This window comes from Penicillium citrinum (genome assembly GCF_028827155.1).
Source record: "Penicillium citrinum strain IBT 23319 chromosome Unknown utg000002l:1.0-3833315.0:1.0-3834789.0, whole genome shotgun sequence".
Lineage (NCBI taxonomy): Eukaryota > Fungi > Ascomycota > Eurotiomycetes > Eurotiales > Aspergillaceae > Penicillium > Penicillium citrinum.
Genome location: NW_026622687.1, coordinates 464,043 through 481,239, shown reverse-complemented (window position 1 = coordinate 481,239; position 17,197 = coordinate 464,043). Strand labels below are relative to the sequence as shown.

The 17,197-nt window shown below is 45.4% G+C and overlaps 4 protein-coding genes across 4 annotated transcripts; 3 read left to right on the top strand and 1 right to left on the bottom strand.

Annotated features, from left to right (window-relative positions):
- Nucleotides 1–1,289: 1,289 nt before the first annotated feature.
- On the top strand, nucleotides 1,290–1,532 carry N7469_002044 (uncharacterized protein; the record flags this gene model as incomplete). The annotated part of the gene is made up of 2 exons (XM_056640964.1): nucleotides 1,290–1,318; nucleotides 1,373–1,532. 2 exons carry the CDS (start codon nucleotides 1,290–1,292, stop codon nucleotides 1,530–1,532), a joined length of 189 nt encoding a protein of 62 aa, XP_056503458.1.
- Nucleotides 1,533–5,674: 4,142 nt separating this feature from the next.
- N7469_002043 (uncharacterized protein) lies at nucleotides 5,675–7,921 on the top strand (the record flags this gene model as incomplete). Its single annotated transcript, XM_056640963.1, has 1 exon — nucleotides 5,675–7,921. One exon carries the CDS (start codon nucleotides 5,675–5,677, stop codon nucleotides 7,919–7,921), a length of 2,247 nt encoding a protein of 748 aa, XP_056503457.1.
- Nucleotides 7,922–11,116: 3,195 nt separating this feature from the next.
- Nucleotides 11,117–14,580, bottom strand: N7469_002042 (CheY-like superfamily; the record flags this gene model as incomplete). The annotated part of the gene is made up of 6 exons (XM_056640962.1): nucleotides 11,117–12,436; nucleotides 12,493–12,541; nucleotides 12,601–13,640; nucleotides 13,753–14,236; nucleotides 14,290–14,356; nucleotides 14,547–14,580. 6 exons carry the CDS (start codon nucleotides 14,578–14,580, stop codon nucleotides 11,117–11,119), a joined length of 2,994 nt encoding a protein of 997 aa, XP_056503456.1.
- Nucleotides 14,581–15,891: 1,311 nt separating this feature from the next.
- Nucleotides 15,892–16,167, top strand: N7469_002041 (uncharacterized protein; the record flags this gene model as incomplete). Its single annotated transcript, XM_056640961.1, has 1 exon — nucleotides 15,892–16,167. The coding sequence occupies one exon, from the start codon at nucleotides 15,892–15,894 to the stop codon at nucleotides 16,165–16,167; it is 276 nt and encodes a 91-aa protein (XP_056503455.1).
- Nucleotides 16,168–17,197: the final 1,030 nt, after the last annotated feature.

The window sequence follows — 17,197 nt, the reverse complement described above, 5'->3', positions numbered from 1 at the left end:
AAACTCTGGATCCTCATTCATCTGCGGTGTTTAGTGTTGTTCAACGATGCTCAACTTTTGTTTTTTGTTTCCCAACAAGTTCGCCGGAAGGACTGGTTATGGATTGCGAGATAGAAGAAACATTTTGAATTCATGCGTATACCACGTCACCTGATTTTCACCACTTAACGTTGCGATTCAACTACGGCGCCCAGGTGTTTAGCCCCGTTGGTGATAGTTGGTCAACATTAATTTGTCATTTTTGTATATTTAGTTGGGCAATGGCAGTGGCTTATGAATCGATTGAGTAGAATGACTCGATTTTCAGAACCGACTAGGCATACTGTTGAGTATCGCGGTGGTCAAAGCATATGGCGAGACTATCGATGGGCAAATGTATAAATAGACAGAGTTCCCACTTTTGATAGTAACCTCAATAAGAATATTACAACTACCTATCTCAACACATACAACTTATCGACTTCAATAGAGATATCGGAAAGTGGAATGCGGTTAGACGCTAAAATGGCTACGGTTGGGATCCAGTTTCGGATACGGACAGCATAGGTAGATCGGCGGGGCGAGATCTTCCTCTTGGTCCACATGCCGTTCGGACCGCTCTGGCTCGGTTCCCAGCCTGTCACTACAAAGCTTGGTATGTCCTCTCCGTACTAGACCTCGCCATATTGCTTTTTTGGGTACCCAGCGAATACCCAAAAACCCGCAGACAATCTAATATCCTGTATCATACCGAAATACAATTGTATTACATGCAGCTCATCATATATTTCTGTGTAATGTGGGTATATAATACTTGTTTCTGGGTTCTGGACGGGTTGGCGGGTACCCGCTGGGTACCCAAAAAAGCAATTTGGTACGGACTCCGTACCATCTACTCATCTGGAAGAGAACCGTGAGAGAAGATTGCGTCCCTGATTGTTGCAAATCTACCTATGACCTCTAGAAGATCATCACTTGCCAATGACCGACGAACCTTTCGAAGCAGACTGAAACGCGCATTGTCTCTTGTCATCCTCCGACTCGAGCAATGGAGGCAGAATGAGAAGACTAAGGGTATTTTCTCCCAGCAAAGACGGGCCATGTTACAAAGCAGCAGTGGACGGAAAGGTTGAAAGGGAAGCTGAGAATCAGGATAATTACCATTAGCGACCTTGGAAGATACAGCCTGAGGATAAGATAGATGGGCCGAGAGCTTCAGACCAGGTTGACCCGCCGGCGACTATGGCCTGATTGTGCTGGAATGTGTCTCTGAGTAAATATCGAGATCCGACATGCTTGAATTTCTATTAATGCATCCAAGCCTAGATGCCCAAATGCAGTAAGTCGTTTGCTATGCAGCGAGACTGAAATGTTTACTGAGGTAATGATACAGATTTCTGCAGAGGGCTTTAAGCCATCAGGATGCCGGGAATGAAAGGATTCGCGCCAATCTGGCCGACATATTTAGCCGACTAGCTGCCATGGAGGCTCACGTGAAAGATTTGGACAAGAAGGAGCCCGTGGCGTTGAAAAAGAATCGATGGAAGGAATAACTGCGACTGCAGAAGTGGATAATCGACCTGGCTGTACAAAGGCCATCCAATAATATGTTGATACTCCATGGAACTCTACTTTTGCTATAATTGAGAGTGCCGAAGAGGGTCGCCCCCTGTTCGAAGATACAGTCAACCTTGAGCCAGATATTCATGCATAACGTTTCACCCCTCATTATTGGAGGAAGCTCTCAGATATCAAGAGAATCCTGACTCCTTGCAACGAATATACTCAGTACGTCTCTCGGGATAGCCCTTTAATTCATATGGCGGTGCCGATGTTTGAAGAGCTCCGTTCTATACTCTTCGCTATCAGGGAACGGCGAGGCAATTGACAGAATCTTTCGTCAGCTCTAACTATCCCTGTCTCTGATGGACTTACATTTCTGGCGTACTATCACGACTGCATCAAAGGCAACGGCGTTTATTATATAGCAAGGGGTCTGGACCCTTGAATCAAGACCAAGTGGCTCAAAACGCTACCATACGGAGAGGGAATTATCGACCGAATCAGAGCGTTCCCAAAAAAGCATATCCAATCTTCGACACAGTCTATTTCGACTTCTCTAAGCATCAGTTAGTTATAAGAGCTTTGAATATCGATTTCTAGAAGCCTTTAAAGCCCACACAGTATAACGTTGCTGTGTCTGATAACGTCCAATATTTCGATACCCCAACAACCAGCACTGGTTTTGATCTAAGTCAGACTCAGTCTGAGTTATACGAAACTGGTGGAAGACCAATAGGCTTGAATTTAACTGTATGGCACAGATAGCACAAGATCACCTTGCTATACCAGCGAGCGGTCGAGGTGGATATCGAGAGATTGTTCAATAGTGGGAGAGATGTCCTTGGAATTCGCCGCTTCTTCATGCAAGGAAAGACGCTTGGGACCTTGTTAAGGCTGAAAGATGCTGAACATCGGAAATCTGAATAGGTGCATAGTCATAGTTTTTACAGCGTAGAATAAATAATTTATGAACCGTACCTAGAACACCCGTCTATGTGAGAATCCAATAGATGCAGTGCCCAGGGTTGTTGATGTTATGGGTGTCTGCATGAGCAAATCTCTACTTGAATACTATATATTAGTTCGCGAACCTGTTCGAAAATTCGGGTCACTATTGAGATGCCAAAGACAAACTTGCTTCCCACACATCTTCAGTTGACAGCACTGCACATCTGTACCTTGTTGACACAGCACTGCTTCTGTACGAAGCGGAATAGCCAGGAGAATCGCCTTGGGATGTTCTGTTTTCAAGTGATCCAGTTGGCCCATGGGCTCGGAATGAAGCGGAGGTGCCACACCAATCTCCTTGCAAGCAGGCTGAAATGAAGATCGACAGAGACCCGGGGAGTGAGAGAGTATTAGGCAATGTATGTCAACCTATTGAATAAAGGTACTAAAAGGTATTCAATGGTTAGTGAAAAGGTGATGAAGAAGTAAAGAAGTAGATTTGGAATGACGTAAATAATACAGTAACCACGAACACCTTCCGATACAGGTATACTGAGAGCCCAGTACTGCAGTATTATTAACCGACCACGATTAAGTGAACCCCACTGGGCCTTTTAACAATGTCTTAGATCAAAATTCCAAAAATAGGATCTGTAACAATATCTTGCCGATAGCATATTCCATGCCTATTCAATTGTCACAGTGTGAATTTGCATGTGTCGGGGAAAATTGCGTCTCGCAAGCTTTTAGCTGCTTCGTTGACTGACTCTACCTCCGATCGGAGATTTAGAATTTCATCATGAGCTTCTTCGAGTATCGCTGCTCGGTTCATTTGTTTGGACGTTTTGTGCGGCGTGATGCCTATATTCTCTGAACCACAAGAACGACTTAGAACATCTTTTAACCGTAGGAATTTGCAATTGATACTGTCACGGTGTCGCTTTTCTATCATGTTATGCGCTATTTTTTGGCGTGTTGCCTTACTAATAGGTTGGTCCTGCGGCTCAGATGTGGGATTCGGAGGACATCCCGACTGCGAAGTTGTCCTTTCATTGCTGCCAGAGGAATCAAAGAGACGTTTTGGGTATACTTGCTGTACCCTACTATGTGACTCTCTGGATATTTCCTTCTCCTTATTATTCCCATATGCATAGTATTGACTGTCATTGATGTTTTCGAACCTGGGAACGTTTGGCGTACAACGTGATTCGTATGGATGAGTGTGCGGGGCCCCAGTATCACCAAAATCCTAAGGAGTGCCATTAGCTTGATCAATGCATGAACTGGATAATGAGTACATACGCAGCAATAGTCTTTACCGCTATCGAGGGAATCTGAGGGTTTAGCCTGGCCTACTGGTGAGAAATTTCTCAATGAAGCATTATCAATGGACATTTCATCCATGGGGGATATGAAATCCTGCGAGTGCCATGATAGCGAGTCCGGATAAAGTAATTCATCCAATCCGGAAGGTTCAACAGGCCAACCCTGGCTCGTCACTTGCTCTTCTGTATGCGTGGCTATAAAAGTCATTTCGCGTATCTTGGGTGACTGAGAAAGTTGGAGTAATTCGATAGCAGCAAAAAAGTACTGGATTGACGGAACCTTTCATAGTTCCCCGCGGAATAATACTCAAGTGGCGAAGATTTAATGACCACTAGCATGCCTTTTGACTTCCTGAACTTGCACCCTTATATGTACTGTGGTACGGCCATCTATTGGTCCGTAGCGATCTTGCGAGCTAAGGAGGTATTGTATCACTGCGTGTTCGTCCGTTTGCGTGGAAAGAGTTCAGTGGCGATGCTATGTTCAAGCCTGCCCTGGGAGGTGGTCCTTGGCACACTCAGATATAACCATGGGAATACTTGATCTCAATTACGTACAACCTATAACCTATAAGGATGGTGTGATTAGAGTAGGTAGTTGGTGGATTTTGTGAATTCCTGAAGGGAACCGGGGCAGCGGTGAGGATTTGATGTCACGTAGACGTCGGCCCAAACCCACCTACGAAACCCCTGGTTGGATGAAGTTCTTCGTCAGCAGACCCGTGGACTAACTGTCAACTGGGCAACCCAACCCAAAACCCAAATGTCTAGATGCACCGCGGGAGGAAAGGCAATTGCCGGATGCTGATGCGCCCGCACCAGACGCATGCTACGGAGGGCACAAGGGAGGCAGTGGTGCACTGACGCGTCGCGTTTAACACATGTGCCACGCCCACACACAGAGTAACACTAGCGGCTACGTTCGAAGTCAACAAGCAGGCCTTCGCCTGGGATCAAGAACTAGTCTTATACCTCTTGAATCATCAATGGAAATTTGTGGCAGCCGAAGCAACCGGCTGGTCGTGCTTAGGGCTCCGAAAGGAATAAAGGAATGCGAATATACGGCATATTCATATTCGCACTCTGCGAATATGAATATATGAATTTTTTATTCGCGCGAATAAACGCCTTATTCGTATTCGCATTCATATTATTCATATCGTGAAATTTCTTCGCATTAAGACTTTGTCCGGTACAGCGGTTATCGTATTACCGAAATGCGCTGAAAGGTCGATTTCACAATGCCATGGATTCATTAGCAACGCTGGACTGTGAATCTCCGTTGCGAACACATGTTGGAAGGTTAAACCTGTTATTATAGGTTTTGACCAGTATTATGTGCCGTATTTGACCCTTTTTGAGATATGATACTCATTTGTAGATGCCTATTTATAGAAATCTGACTCCGGCCACGAAGATCCATGAGCATTATATATATCTAAGAACCTAATTGCGAATCAATTTGGACAATGAATTGAATAGATCTGCTCACTCGTCTGATTCAAGCTCGATCCATTTCAAACTCCGTCTATATACTAGTCCTGAGAAACGGCACGTGAAAACGCGTTTGCCTCATGATCCAGAGCCTTAGATGGTCCTGGCTGCATTTTGTTTACGTTCAAAATCATCAATAGCGCGTTGCAGAGAAGACAGAAGAGACCTATCAACTTTCCACGTCAAGAAAAGCATTGAAAGCCCGAACATGAATGGGCGTGTTAACAATCTTCCTATCCTCAAGCTCCCTATCAGTTTCTTACGCCAGCCCAGATAGCTCAAGGTATGTTATACATCACCGTCTATACCGCTTTGATATACTGATACCAGGAAATAGTAGCACGTCATCTACACCCGAATTGTCCATGCGGAGGACGCGTGGTCTTCCACTTCGAGACTATAATGCTCTACACAATGGCCTGGTTTCTTCGCCTTCACAGCAATCTGAGGAATCTATCTGTGAAACAGGACGCCTTTACTCTCCCGAGCCCTCTCCGTCTAGGGACCTGGACGACACACCTCAATCAAAGCGGTCTTACTCTTTGCTTGACTCCTCGCCTTCTCCGCTTGATCCTGCCTTTTCAGAGAGTAGGAGCGATACGAGTAGTCCGCATCCGTATAAAAGACGAAAGCCCAAGTCATATTCTAGTTGGACTATTGAGCACTTTTGGACCACACATCTGGATAACACTTGGTGTCGGCAAGGTGGCCCACCCAAAAAAGACCGACTGCTGATTTGTAAACATTGCAGCTGGTCCTCCAGAGATTCAGCGCGCTATGGTTCCACTTCGAATTTGTTGGTGCACCTCCAGACCAAGCATCGTATCAAGTCTGGGGCCGACTCCATCTTCTTGCCTGCGGTTGAAGGAAGCCTCGACCGGTTCTTGGAGTCCCCGAGAAAGAAGGCTGGTGTTGAAGAAATGCTAGTTCGGTGGGTCATTCAAACAAGACAGCCTTTTACAGTGGTAGAGCATCCGGCTTTTAGGGCACTCATTGAAGCAACGGGAGCCACGCTGCCCATCAAGACGGCGGATACTCTCTTCAACCGAATCAAGGAGGAATTCCATTCAAGGAGGGCTTCCGTGAAAGAGGTGCTCGCGAGGAGTAGTCGGACACTGGCTTTGTCCCTTGACGTTTGGACGTCGGAAAACCAGATTCCGATCATGGGTATCATTGGTCATTGGATCTCTCCCGAGTTTGACAAGCGCGATGAACTTCTCGAGTTCGCCGAAATCAATGGACCACATTCTGGAGAAAATCTAGCGGACGTTGTGTTGAAGATGCTTGACGAACTGGACATCGCGCCAAAGCTCTTGACAATTACAGGGGACAATGCAGGCAATAATGGAACGCTATGCGATAGCCTGCACGATCAGCTCCTCAAGAGGTATGATAATGACGATGACCGCTTTCGCATTAGGCCTCTCATGCGGTTCCGTGGACGACAGAGCTTCATTCCCTGCCTTGCCCATATCCTCAATCTGATTTGCAGAGACGTGTTAGCTTCTCTAAGGGCTGGTTCGGCTCGAGAAGCAAAGGCGATACTGGATGACATGGCCATCCATTCTAGAGCAGCATTCAACTCTCTTCACAGCACAAAAGGAGCTATCATGAAAGTCCGGCTCCTGACGCTATGGATTGCCCGTAGCCCACAGCGCCGCCAAGATTGGAAGGAAGTGTCACCCGGCAAACAAGTCAGTTATGATGTTGACACCCGATGGAATTCGACTTATATCATGATTCAGGATGCACTTCGGCTGCAAACTCAGCTCGGACAATTTGTTCGGATACATCCAGAAGTTCAGGCTCTTCAGCTTACCGCTGACGAATGGTCGACACTTCAGCAAGTAGCTAAGATCCTCAAGCCGTTCTGGGATCACACAAACTCTGTCTCGAAGACTTGCCCAACAATTGTGGAAAGTCTACCTATTTACTGGAGCTTGGACGACTTGTTGAATGATGTTCGAAATGAGGAGGGAGATTTTGAAGATGTGAGTATTGAAATTCGCGATGCGGTGGAAGGAGGGATTCGAAAGATGAACAAGTTTGCTAGAAAAATGGACGACAACCTTCTTTACTATGTGGCTTCTGTTCTGGATCCGCGCATCAAGTCATCTTTGATTGTGTCTCAAATGAGCGAACAGGATTCAGGGTTTATCGTTTCTCAAGTGCGGGATTTCTTAAAAAAGGAGTATCCCCCAGAGCCATTGGTTTCCCGGGAAGTTGACCTACCACGTCCACCGGGGATGTCAGAAACAATGTGGAGAACTCTGCGCAAAGTCCAGCCATCCAAAGAGGCCTCTTTGTCGGATATTGATAAGTATTTGGATTCCCCGCCGGTCAACTGGTCCGACCATATGATCGGCGATGCAGACACAGAATGGGTCCTAAAATGGTGGAAGGCTAACGCGTTCAATTTTCCACTCATGGCAAAAGCTGCTCGCGACTATCTCCCCATCCCTTCGGCAGAGGTCGGGATTGAACGCGAGTTCAGCAGCGCTAGAGATGTCTTGGGTCTTCGAAGACACTGTCTGAACGCGGAGACTATGCGATGTTTGATGCTCTTGAGAGGGCAGTACCAGACAGAATGTGAGGGCGGTACATGCATGTAAATCCATTAATGAAGTGCTCAAGTCTCGTATGTAACTTGTATGGACCAGAGTATATGAGCCTGATAGATGTATTGGGAAGTAATGAAATGAATGGTTATGTATCGTATTTTATTATATGAATAAATATGAATTATTCATTTATTCATGAATAGTGCGAGTATGAATAAGACCCTTATTCATATTCATATTATTCAATTCATATTATTCATATTCGCAAATACTCATGAATATTCACGAATAATCATATTCCTTTCGGAGCCCTAGGGGTGGGTGTTGAAAATATCCCGTTGCTGAGATAATAATGCGGCTGGGATCACGTGCATACATAAATACTTGACTCAGTCTACTTGTATCTTCGACAACACATGCAACATAACACACAATCAACTCCCTCAATAATATGAACGTTGAAGCATCACTTTGCAATCAACAGGGTTTTCGCGGGCGGGTTTTGGCGAGGCCTACCTAAGTCTCACCATCGAATCACGTGCGTGCATTTGCTAAAAGTTGGTAGGTCGTGTAGAACGCGAACGGTAACCAGTGGCCATTCATACGAACAAGTGGTGTAAATTATTGTGTTGCCGCCCGATTATAAGTTATAATTTATAACTGTTAGAGGTCAGATAAATGACCAATCGCACTGAACCACTTCCGATATGTCAGGTAATCTATAATCCACTGACCAGTTTCTGTTAGGATTCTCTCTTCTTTTTCTAGTTTAGCGCCAGTCAGCTATAATGAGTCAGTCACCCAATAGGAACGTGGTGAGCTTCCTAGCTCTCATAGCACACTATATTGCCAGATCCTTAGGCCGCAATCCTGAATTCCTTAACACAACGCAATCCTGAATTCCTTAACACAACTAGTCCTTCTCTTCTCTTGTTTCGAAGAATCGTTTAAATACACAACTACTCAATTTAATTTCACCCTAGTATTACAGTCTGTTCGATTTATCATAACTAGATCGACGTGATCCCTAACTCTAATTAAGCGTTTCACCATTTAATCCTTATTGCTAAGATCACACGAGCAGGTCTATTTACAGATTTGTCTTGGTATCAACTAGCAGAGAATATCATTCTAATAAGATATTGAGATTCTAGGCTGAATCTATTGACGTCATTTAAATCATGATCCCTTCTTCACTCTCCACTAGTAAATTCAGTATATGGTTCCACTAAACCTAAAAAATAAGCGGCTTCTCAATCCATAACAGATCATTCAACCACCGATCTAAACCTAGCTTCAACATAAACGGCAGATTTAACACGAACGTAAGATGAAAACGATACTATGCCACATAATATCCATGGATGACCTCCCACTGTATAGTGTTTATTGGTAATTTATGTGTTAGTGCGCGGATTCTTGTGATTATAGTCCCCGCGACCCAGGGCACCTTAAAAAGCAAAGTGGTGATATTTAACCATAGATTAGAATATAAAACGTAATTTCACCCTTAGCTTCCGTAGGCTAATTTTATTTAGACCTATAATACAAAAATTATGGTTATATAGTGTATTTTACTAGTGATGTCAGTTCAATCATCATCACTTCATGGCCCTCTAACACATTATTTCCCACCAAAACTAAAGCTTTCATCTTGTTGTATGAGAAATTTTCGACTAACGATCTAGACCCAGACCCTAACAAGGACCATAGGTTATACTTCGCACTTTTCTCGTGAAAATCACCGTAAATCAACTATGGGACCACTAACAGACAGCTAAATTTGTATGTATTTTCTGTACTTTTTCTTTGTGTTTTGCCACCACTGTGTCACCTGCCTTAGCTATATGATCTAGACATAATGCTTAAAGTAGATGCTTAAAGTAGATGTGTCATTGACATGCAAATAGATCGGTTCTAGGTAACCCAAACTAGATGCCAGTTAATCTATTTAAGAGTTGAGAATTCCTCAAATTTCCCCTCCAGCTAACTTATATTTTCTCTATTTTAATCTGCACTATAAGTACATAAAGTATCTCTTAGTACTTATTGAAAATGCACGTGAAGAACATCCTTGCCGCATTTACTGTTGCTGGCCTAGCCAATGCTACTCCAGTTGAAGACATTGAAGCGAGAGCCGTATGTGGCCCTACCAAGGCGTGGTGCTGTACATCTGCAGTCTCCCCTTGAATATATTTTTCGTCAGGGGAGTTGGATCGGGCTGTGTGCAAGCCACTGCTTCTCAAATCGGCAGCGGCACCTGTTCCGGTGGAAAGAGGTTCCTTTGCTGTAGCACTAACCAGATTAAGGTAATTTTCTCTAAATTTCTATCTACTACGGAAATGGAAGTTGCTAATAGAGAATAGAATGGCGGCGATGTCGTTTGCACTGCGTAACGGAAGGATTGAGTCTTTTTTGGTCTAAAAACATGGCAAATGATCTTTACAAAATTGCAATTCTTCTACTGGTGGGCGCTGGGAGACATTAATAATATTCTGTCGAGATATACAGTTGGAATATACCACCGTCAATCGTTTGGGCGTATTGGAAACCGCGTTCCCATACGGATTGTGTGTAAATCTGGACTCAGATAATATCTCGGCGTTGTAGTCGCCGAGTAACGGTGCATTGGTCCAAGGGTGTTTCAACAATGCCTTCATACAGTCTTTACTACTACCAATCATAATCAATTATCCTCGTTCTGTTGATTCTATTCAATGTCTACACTACTAATGAATACCACCTCAATCCGCAGCCTATGGAGACCATGGTCTTGCGTGAAAACCGTGGCCCGGGAAAATCATGACCTTTACAAGTCACGAAAGCCACGAACCAAGAGACTGTTAAATGTTCGACATTACTCGGCTTTCAGATTTTTATTACTCGACGTCGTCTTTCAACGCAGAGGACAATTGAATGATGGCCGGAGTTTTACCTCACTATCCTCTTCAACCGACCGTTTACAACCCATCAACTCGTACCCCTCGTACATTTCCCATGACCGCCTTCTTTAAGAGCCGGCGCGTTGGGCAAACTTTCCATCGCCCAATATGAACACCCATATTTTTGTAACGGATCGTATCTTTGGCCTCGAAAAAGAGGATCGCCAGTTGGCTGTTGTGACAGATGACATACATTTCCCGCAAACATCAACAGAAACCGAGAGCTCACCACAGCCAAGTACAACAATTCTAAAGACGCCCTGGGTTCCCATTTAAGGCGCAATATTCGACAGGGATGTGATGATCACTGGGAAATTTTCAAAATTGTCCGTATCATCAGGTTCGAGTTCAGTGGTTTCGACAGATAATCGTCCATTCCAGCCTGAATGCACTTGTCGCGATCGCCAAGCATTGCGTGCGCAGTGAGAGCCACGATGGGTGTATGGGACAGGCTGTTTACTTTCTCGTATTGCCGGATCTTGCCTGTCGCCTCAAGGCCGTCCCTGACCGGCATCTGGACGTCCATGAGAATTACATCGTCCCGGTGCTTCTCGATCTCTGTGACGGCCTGCAGCCCGTTTGCTACGACGGTCACGTTGTGATTGTACTTTTTCAGGATGCGGACGGCTACTTTCTGGTTTACATCATTATCTTCTGCGAGAAGGATGGTCAGGGGTCTAGTATATTCTAGTGAGGTGTGAATAGTACGGTCCCCTAAGGTGGGCAATATGCCGTTCCAGAGATCGATAGGTCGACAGGGTGTCGTGATGTATGATCTAATATCAAGCTCCCTGGTGGGCTTGAATGATAGTGATACCACAGGGCCTATCATTACCAAAGGGATAGTCGAAAAATTTTCGTAGCTGCGCAGCTTTTTCACTGTGTCAATGGTCGAAACCAAAATCGCGTCGAAGCTGCAGGCCCATTCCACCTGGAACTCGCCCGACGTAAACTGTTTTTCGGTAACAACTGCAGGCTCCAGACCAAATTCAAGCAATATCTGAGAAACAGGGAATTCAGCCATATGGCCACCGTCGACAAACAGGATCCGGCGGCTCTGGTGAGGAAGCAGTTGCTCTGCAAATTCCACAGGGGCTTTGGCAGGCTCCATCCGACAGGTGAAGGAAAACTTGCTGCCCCTACCCATACGCGATGCGACCCAGATATCTCCTCCCATGAGGGAAACAAGTCTTTTTGAAATTGGGAGTTCCAAACCCGTGCCACCGAAACAACGCGTCGTTGATCTATCCGCTTGCTGGAACTTGTCGAAAATAAGTCCCAGTTTGCTCTCATCAATTCCAATGCCGGGATCTAATACCGAAAACTCAAATACTGTTACGTCAGACGTGTATTTTCCGTCCTCTGCGCGCGTGACGGTGATAAGTATTTCGCCACGGTCGGTAAAGCGATATGCATCCCCGACGAGATAACCGGGCACGGTGTTGTCGACTGTGTAGACCAATGTCAATGCTTTCTCGTCAGTTTTCACCGCTAAGTCTTTGAACACACTAAACATGGTGGACCCCAAACTGAACGGCATCTTCTCAATAATTACGTGGTTGGCCTCAATCTTCGATATGTCAAGGATATCGTCGATGATTGACAAAAGGCTATTCGCAAGGCTCTGCATCATTTTCAATGATTCTCTGACAATGGTGAAAGATCATCCGTGTCGAGGACTAAGCTCGACAGGCCGATGATTCCATTCATTGGCGTTCGGATCTCGTGGCTGGCATACTCAAGTAGCATAAGTCTTTCTATGGCAATCTAAGATCAAAAACCCTATACGTCATATTAGCAAGGAACTCGGATTTGTTGCGATTGGTCAATTCTGCTGCCTCGCGGGCGGCGACGTTGTGCTGAACGCCGTCTCGCAGACTGGAGATCATTTTGTTGATATTTTCTTTCAAGCCACATATATCTCCTGATGCCGACACGGTGATTAATTTAGTGAAGTCACCGCTCACTGCTGCCTGCGTAACCTCTCCGAAGGCTCGAACCTGCGAGGTGAGGTTATCTGCCATTGTATTAACATCCTCGTTGATCGACCTCCAAATGCCATGGAACCCCTCGGCATTCGTCTCCCCGCGGAGTTTGCCTCGGACGCCAACGTCCTTCGCCACGTTTTTGAACTCTCCGGTGAGTTGGCCGAGTCCGTCGCCCATATCGTTGATTGTTTCTTTCAGTGTAAGAATTTCGCCTTGGGCATGCACCTCGATTTTAGTGTTCAGTTCACCTCGGGAAATTGCTTGCGTCACTTTGGATATCTGTCGAACCTGCTTCGTGTGGTTCTGGGCCATTTTGTTGACATTATCGGTCATGTTGCTCCAATGACCCTCGACATTCTCTACCTGGTTTTGTCCGCCTAGCATGCCATCAGTGCCTGCTTCACTGGCTGCCCGGCTAACCTGAACCGCATATTGGTTTAGCCGGTTAACCATGGCATTAATCGTAAGCTTTAGATCTAGGATCTCGCCTTTCACGTCAGCAGTCACCTTAACTGTGAGATCACCACGGGCAATGGCAGCCATCACTTTGGCGACCTCGCGGACTTGCTGCGTGAGGCTAGAGACCATTCGATTAAAGGTGAATGTAACAATATTCCAAGTACCCTCCAGGCCATGAACCACCGCCTGACCACCTAGTTTGCCGTCAGAACCAACCTCGCGGGCGACACGGCTGACCTCAAAGGTGAACTCGAACAGTTGGTCAACCATTGAGTTGATGATGTTCTTTAATAGCAAGATCTCTCCCCTGCAGTCTTCTTGCAAGTTGTGGGTTAGATCGCCTTTAGCGACCGCAGTAGTCACTGCTGTGATGTTGCGAACCTACGTGGTCAGGGTATTAGCCATGACGTTTGCGTTGACGGCTAGTTCCTGCCAGATGCCCTGGATTCCCTTGGTCTTGATCTGGCCCCCGAGTATCCCTTTCGGTGCCGACCTCGCGAGCGACCTTGGAGATATCCTGGCTAAAAACCTGTAGTTGATCCATCGTTGTGTTGATCGTCTGCTTGAAGGTCGCGATGTCAGATGAAATCTCGAGTGGATGCATGCGTGCTCTTTGCGAGAGGTCTTCATGTGCCACTTGGGTGATGATGTCCCCGATCTCACTTAGTTCTTTCCGAAAAGTCTCATTGAGATGGGCCTGTTTGCGAAGTTCTTTACGGAGATGGGAGCATTCGCGTTCGATTTCCGCGACGGACGAATGCGACTCACGAAGGTAGATTAGCTCTTCAATAATAGGAGAGAGAAAGTCTCGTGGGACTGAAATAACGGGGCTCTGTTGGTGTTGCAGGGCTGCTCGGGCCTGGAGAAGATCGTCATTGCTGACAAAAACCGACCAAAATGGGTCCAACAGTGCGTTCATGGTGTACAGTGGAGGGCCCAATGGAATGGCAGGCGAGCCAGTGCCCTCAGGTTTTACACTAGAACAAAGTCAGTGATGTATTGTAGAATAGGGCCGTTGTCAATAGCTCACACTGTTGGTGGGCTTCCGCTGTGGTTGCAGATTACAAATTCAGCAGGACTGGGATTGGCAAAATGTGCTTATACACATTATCGATATGCGCTAGTCCCGACTTTAGACGTAATCTTGACAGACTGTCTGAAATGCGTGGCTCTTTCTGTCAGTCTGGTATCGAGGAATTTTGAATGACGCGGGTCGAAAGAAGAGGCGATAGTGAGGAACAGCACAGCAGCTTTGAGTTCTAGACCAGCCGATAGTAGCTTGCTAACCCGGACCCAAATTAACGACACCGAAATGTGGCATGTGTAAGATGGCTGTATTCTTTAGGAGTGATATGGGTCACGACCCAGTATTATAGATACAGGTCTAATCTCAATGCATGAGTAGAGTAAGTCAAGAGGACAGAACAGTACCATCAATACAGGCTCCAGCGAAAGTCAACCGTGGTTGGAATTTTTGTGGCGGGTGTGGGTATGAATTCCACCATTTAGCTATAGGTTGCTTTGCTTCATACAAGACAATTGATTTTTGTATAACATGGGCCTTAGTCCGGCCTTTGGTTGTCTAGACCATAGCAATTTTTAACCTTTGAGCACAGACTAAAAGCCTATCAACTCTACTCGGCCCAACTGTGATGTATCTGTGAGGCCAGCCTGGGTAGCAAAGACTTGTAACACTAGCGTAGGTATGAACGTCAATGTCTTGGCTCCAATGGCTTGGCGATATATGAATATTCGATGGTGTCGTGTGCATGGAAGAAATATGCGTCCAGTAGCACCTACAGCATACTTGTTTAAATCCCAAATATTAGCCTTGGACCTTTTTTACCCTGCTATTACCTGAATGCTAGTTATAAAAATTGAATTCATCCAATTATCTAAGAGGAAAGTCATAGTATGCCAGTTACTGGCCCGTTTTCGGGAATCGTTGTAGTAGGGATCAATAACAAGTCAGGATTCAGGTGGGTATCAACCGTCATTTCGATCCACAAGAGCAATAGTGGAAGCAGAGTTTGACAGACGAAGTTCGAATTTGATACATCGCTCTGAACTGCATGTAACAAGTTTTCTTCCACCCGCCTGCTTAGGCACTGAAGTCAGCAGATGTTTTACTGCCCACAGCTTCATTTAAACTATTAATCATTGCAAGTATAATTCTGTTGACGGAATGTATGTTGCACGAAATTTCTGTTCTTTTCATGAAGGGCCTAGGGCTCTTAACCCATTTTCTCTGGAAGTTTGGCTGGCTACATGATTACGGTCCAGGCCTGAAGAGATTTGGTCCAGACTCCCTTACGATCAACGTTGCCCCATTACCTCTGAAAGCGGGTAATCATCTGCACATTGCCGCTTTATGGAGTAGAGCTACTGGTATAAAATTATTTATAAACAGCTTATTGCTGATGTTTGATACAAATAAACGAGAAACGCAGCAGTCGATTACCAACTATCCTTTGCCCCTACCTAACCAATTATCAACAGTTTGCAGAGATCTAAAATCATTCTAACACAACTGATACAACTGACACAGCCCTATTCTTCTCGGTTGGCGGAGATAGGCACAAAGTACTATAACTACTATAACCTGCAAAGCCCTTTTTTTTAGATTGAAGATATGAACACTAACCAACATGAATTGTATCGCAAATGTGAGGAGAAGCTCGACAAAATTCTTTCCAACCGAGACTATGATCTTCGCATCCTAATTGGCCATTCCAACATGCTACAGAGCCTGACGCTAGCGTCTACCCTTCAACATAGTCAACAATGTGGTCTTGACACCACAAGGGCTTGGCACTTTGGAAGATACGATGATGATGAATGGGAAGGTCCCAATATAGATTACGCGGCTGAGTCGGATCTGACCACTGCACCAGAGCACGTTGAATAGGAAAATATTTCGCTGGTTGATGAGGAAAGAGCAACAGCCGAGTAAACCACACAATACCGTGTTCCCAGAATAATTCTATTTATCGATCAGGACTTGCAGGTGATTTGTGGGATTTGAATGGGTGGCTAATTTTAAATATAACTGGGGGGGATATGGGCAGGATGACGGTTACTCCCAGATACCCCTGTCTCCCAGAGGCGTCTGAGAATACGATGGCGACATGAGAACATGGATGAAAATTGGACATGGCTTCGAATATAACATTGGCTTCTGAGGAAAAGAAATAGTGGGATTTTTGAAAGGGATATTGTGACTTGGATCGATAAAGGGTATAAAAATATTGGCCATTTGACAGATGCAGGGGTACGTCAAACTTTCTCGAGCTTTGCAGAACACTATTGATGTTTTTATTCGGGGATTTGAGCCACTAAGTCTTTCATCCAACGCAGAGCTAGATCTGATAATCTCCATGGAGTGGGAGAATATTCGGTACAAGCCTTATCTAAAGTGACACAACCTCAAATTGTCCCAATAGGCGATCTCCTGAGACATAATCGGTGTCTCTTGATACTTTTTCTCCGGACATCAAGAGCAGACCGTCGCTCTCAGCAGGACTCTTCGTTGCTCTCTAGAAAATGTATTAACGTCAGCATGTCAGCTGAAGGATTACCTAACAAGGATTAAGTGCGAGCCAGTTGCTCCACTTCTTTCGCCTGTATCGACTATCGAAGCACGAAACTCTCCTCATCCATGACGAAGCTGGACCTGAACCCCCTACCTTTTTTTTCGTGATCGCATATACACCGATATGCCTCTCCTGTCGGCCCAAGTGGTCAGATACTTAGTCGTCTCTACTTTTGGGGTAGATATTTCTGACTAAGCTTTTCTGTCGACTAAGACTTACCCGCTTATCTGCTCTGCGCCAGCAACTTGCCTAGTTGCCTTCGTTTGCGACTCGTGAACTGCCAGTCCGTCAACCCAGTCATTTACTGAACGGATGTCTATACTCTCCTTGCCCCAGACTCTTCTT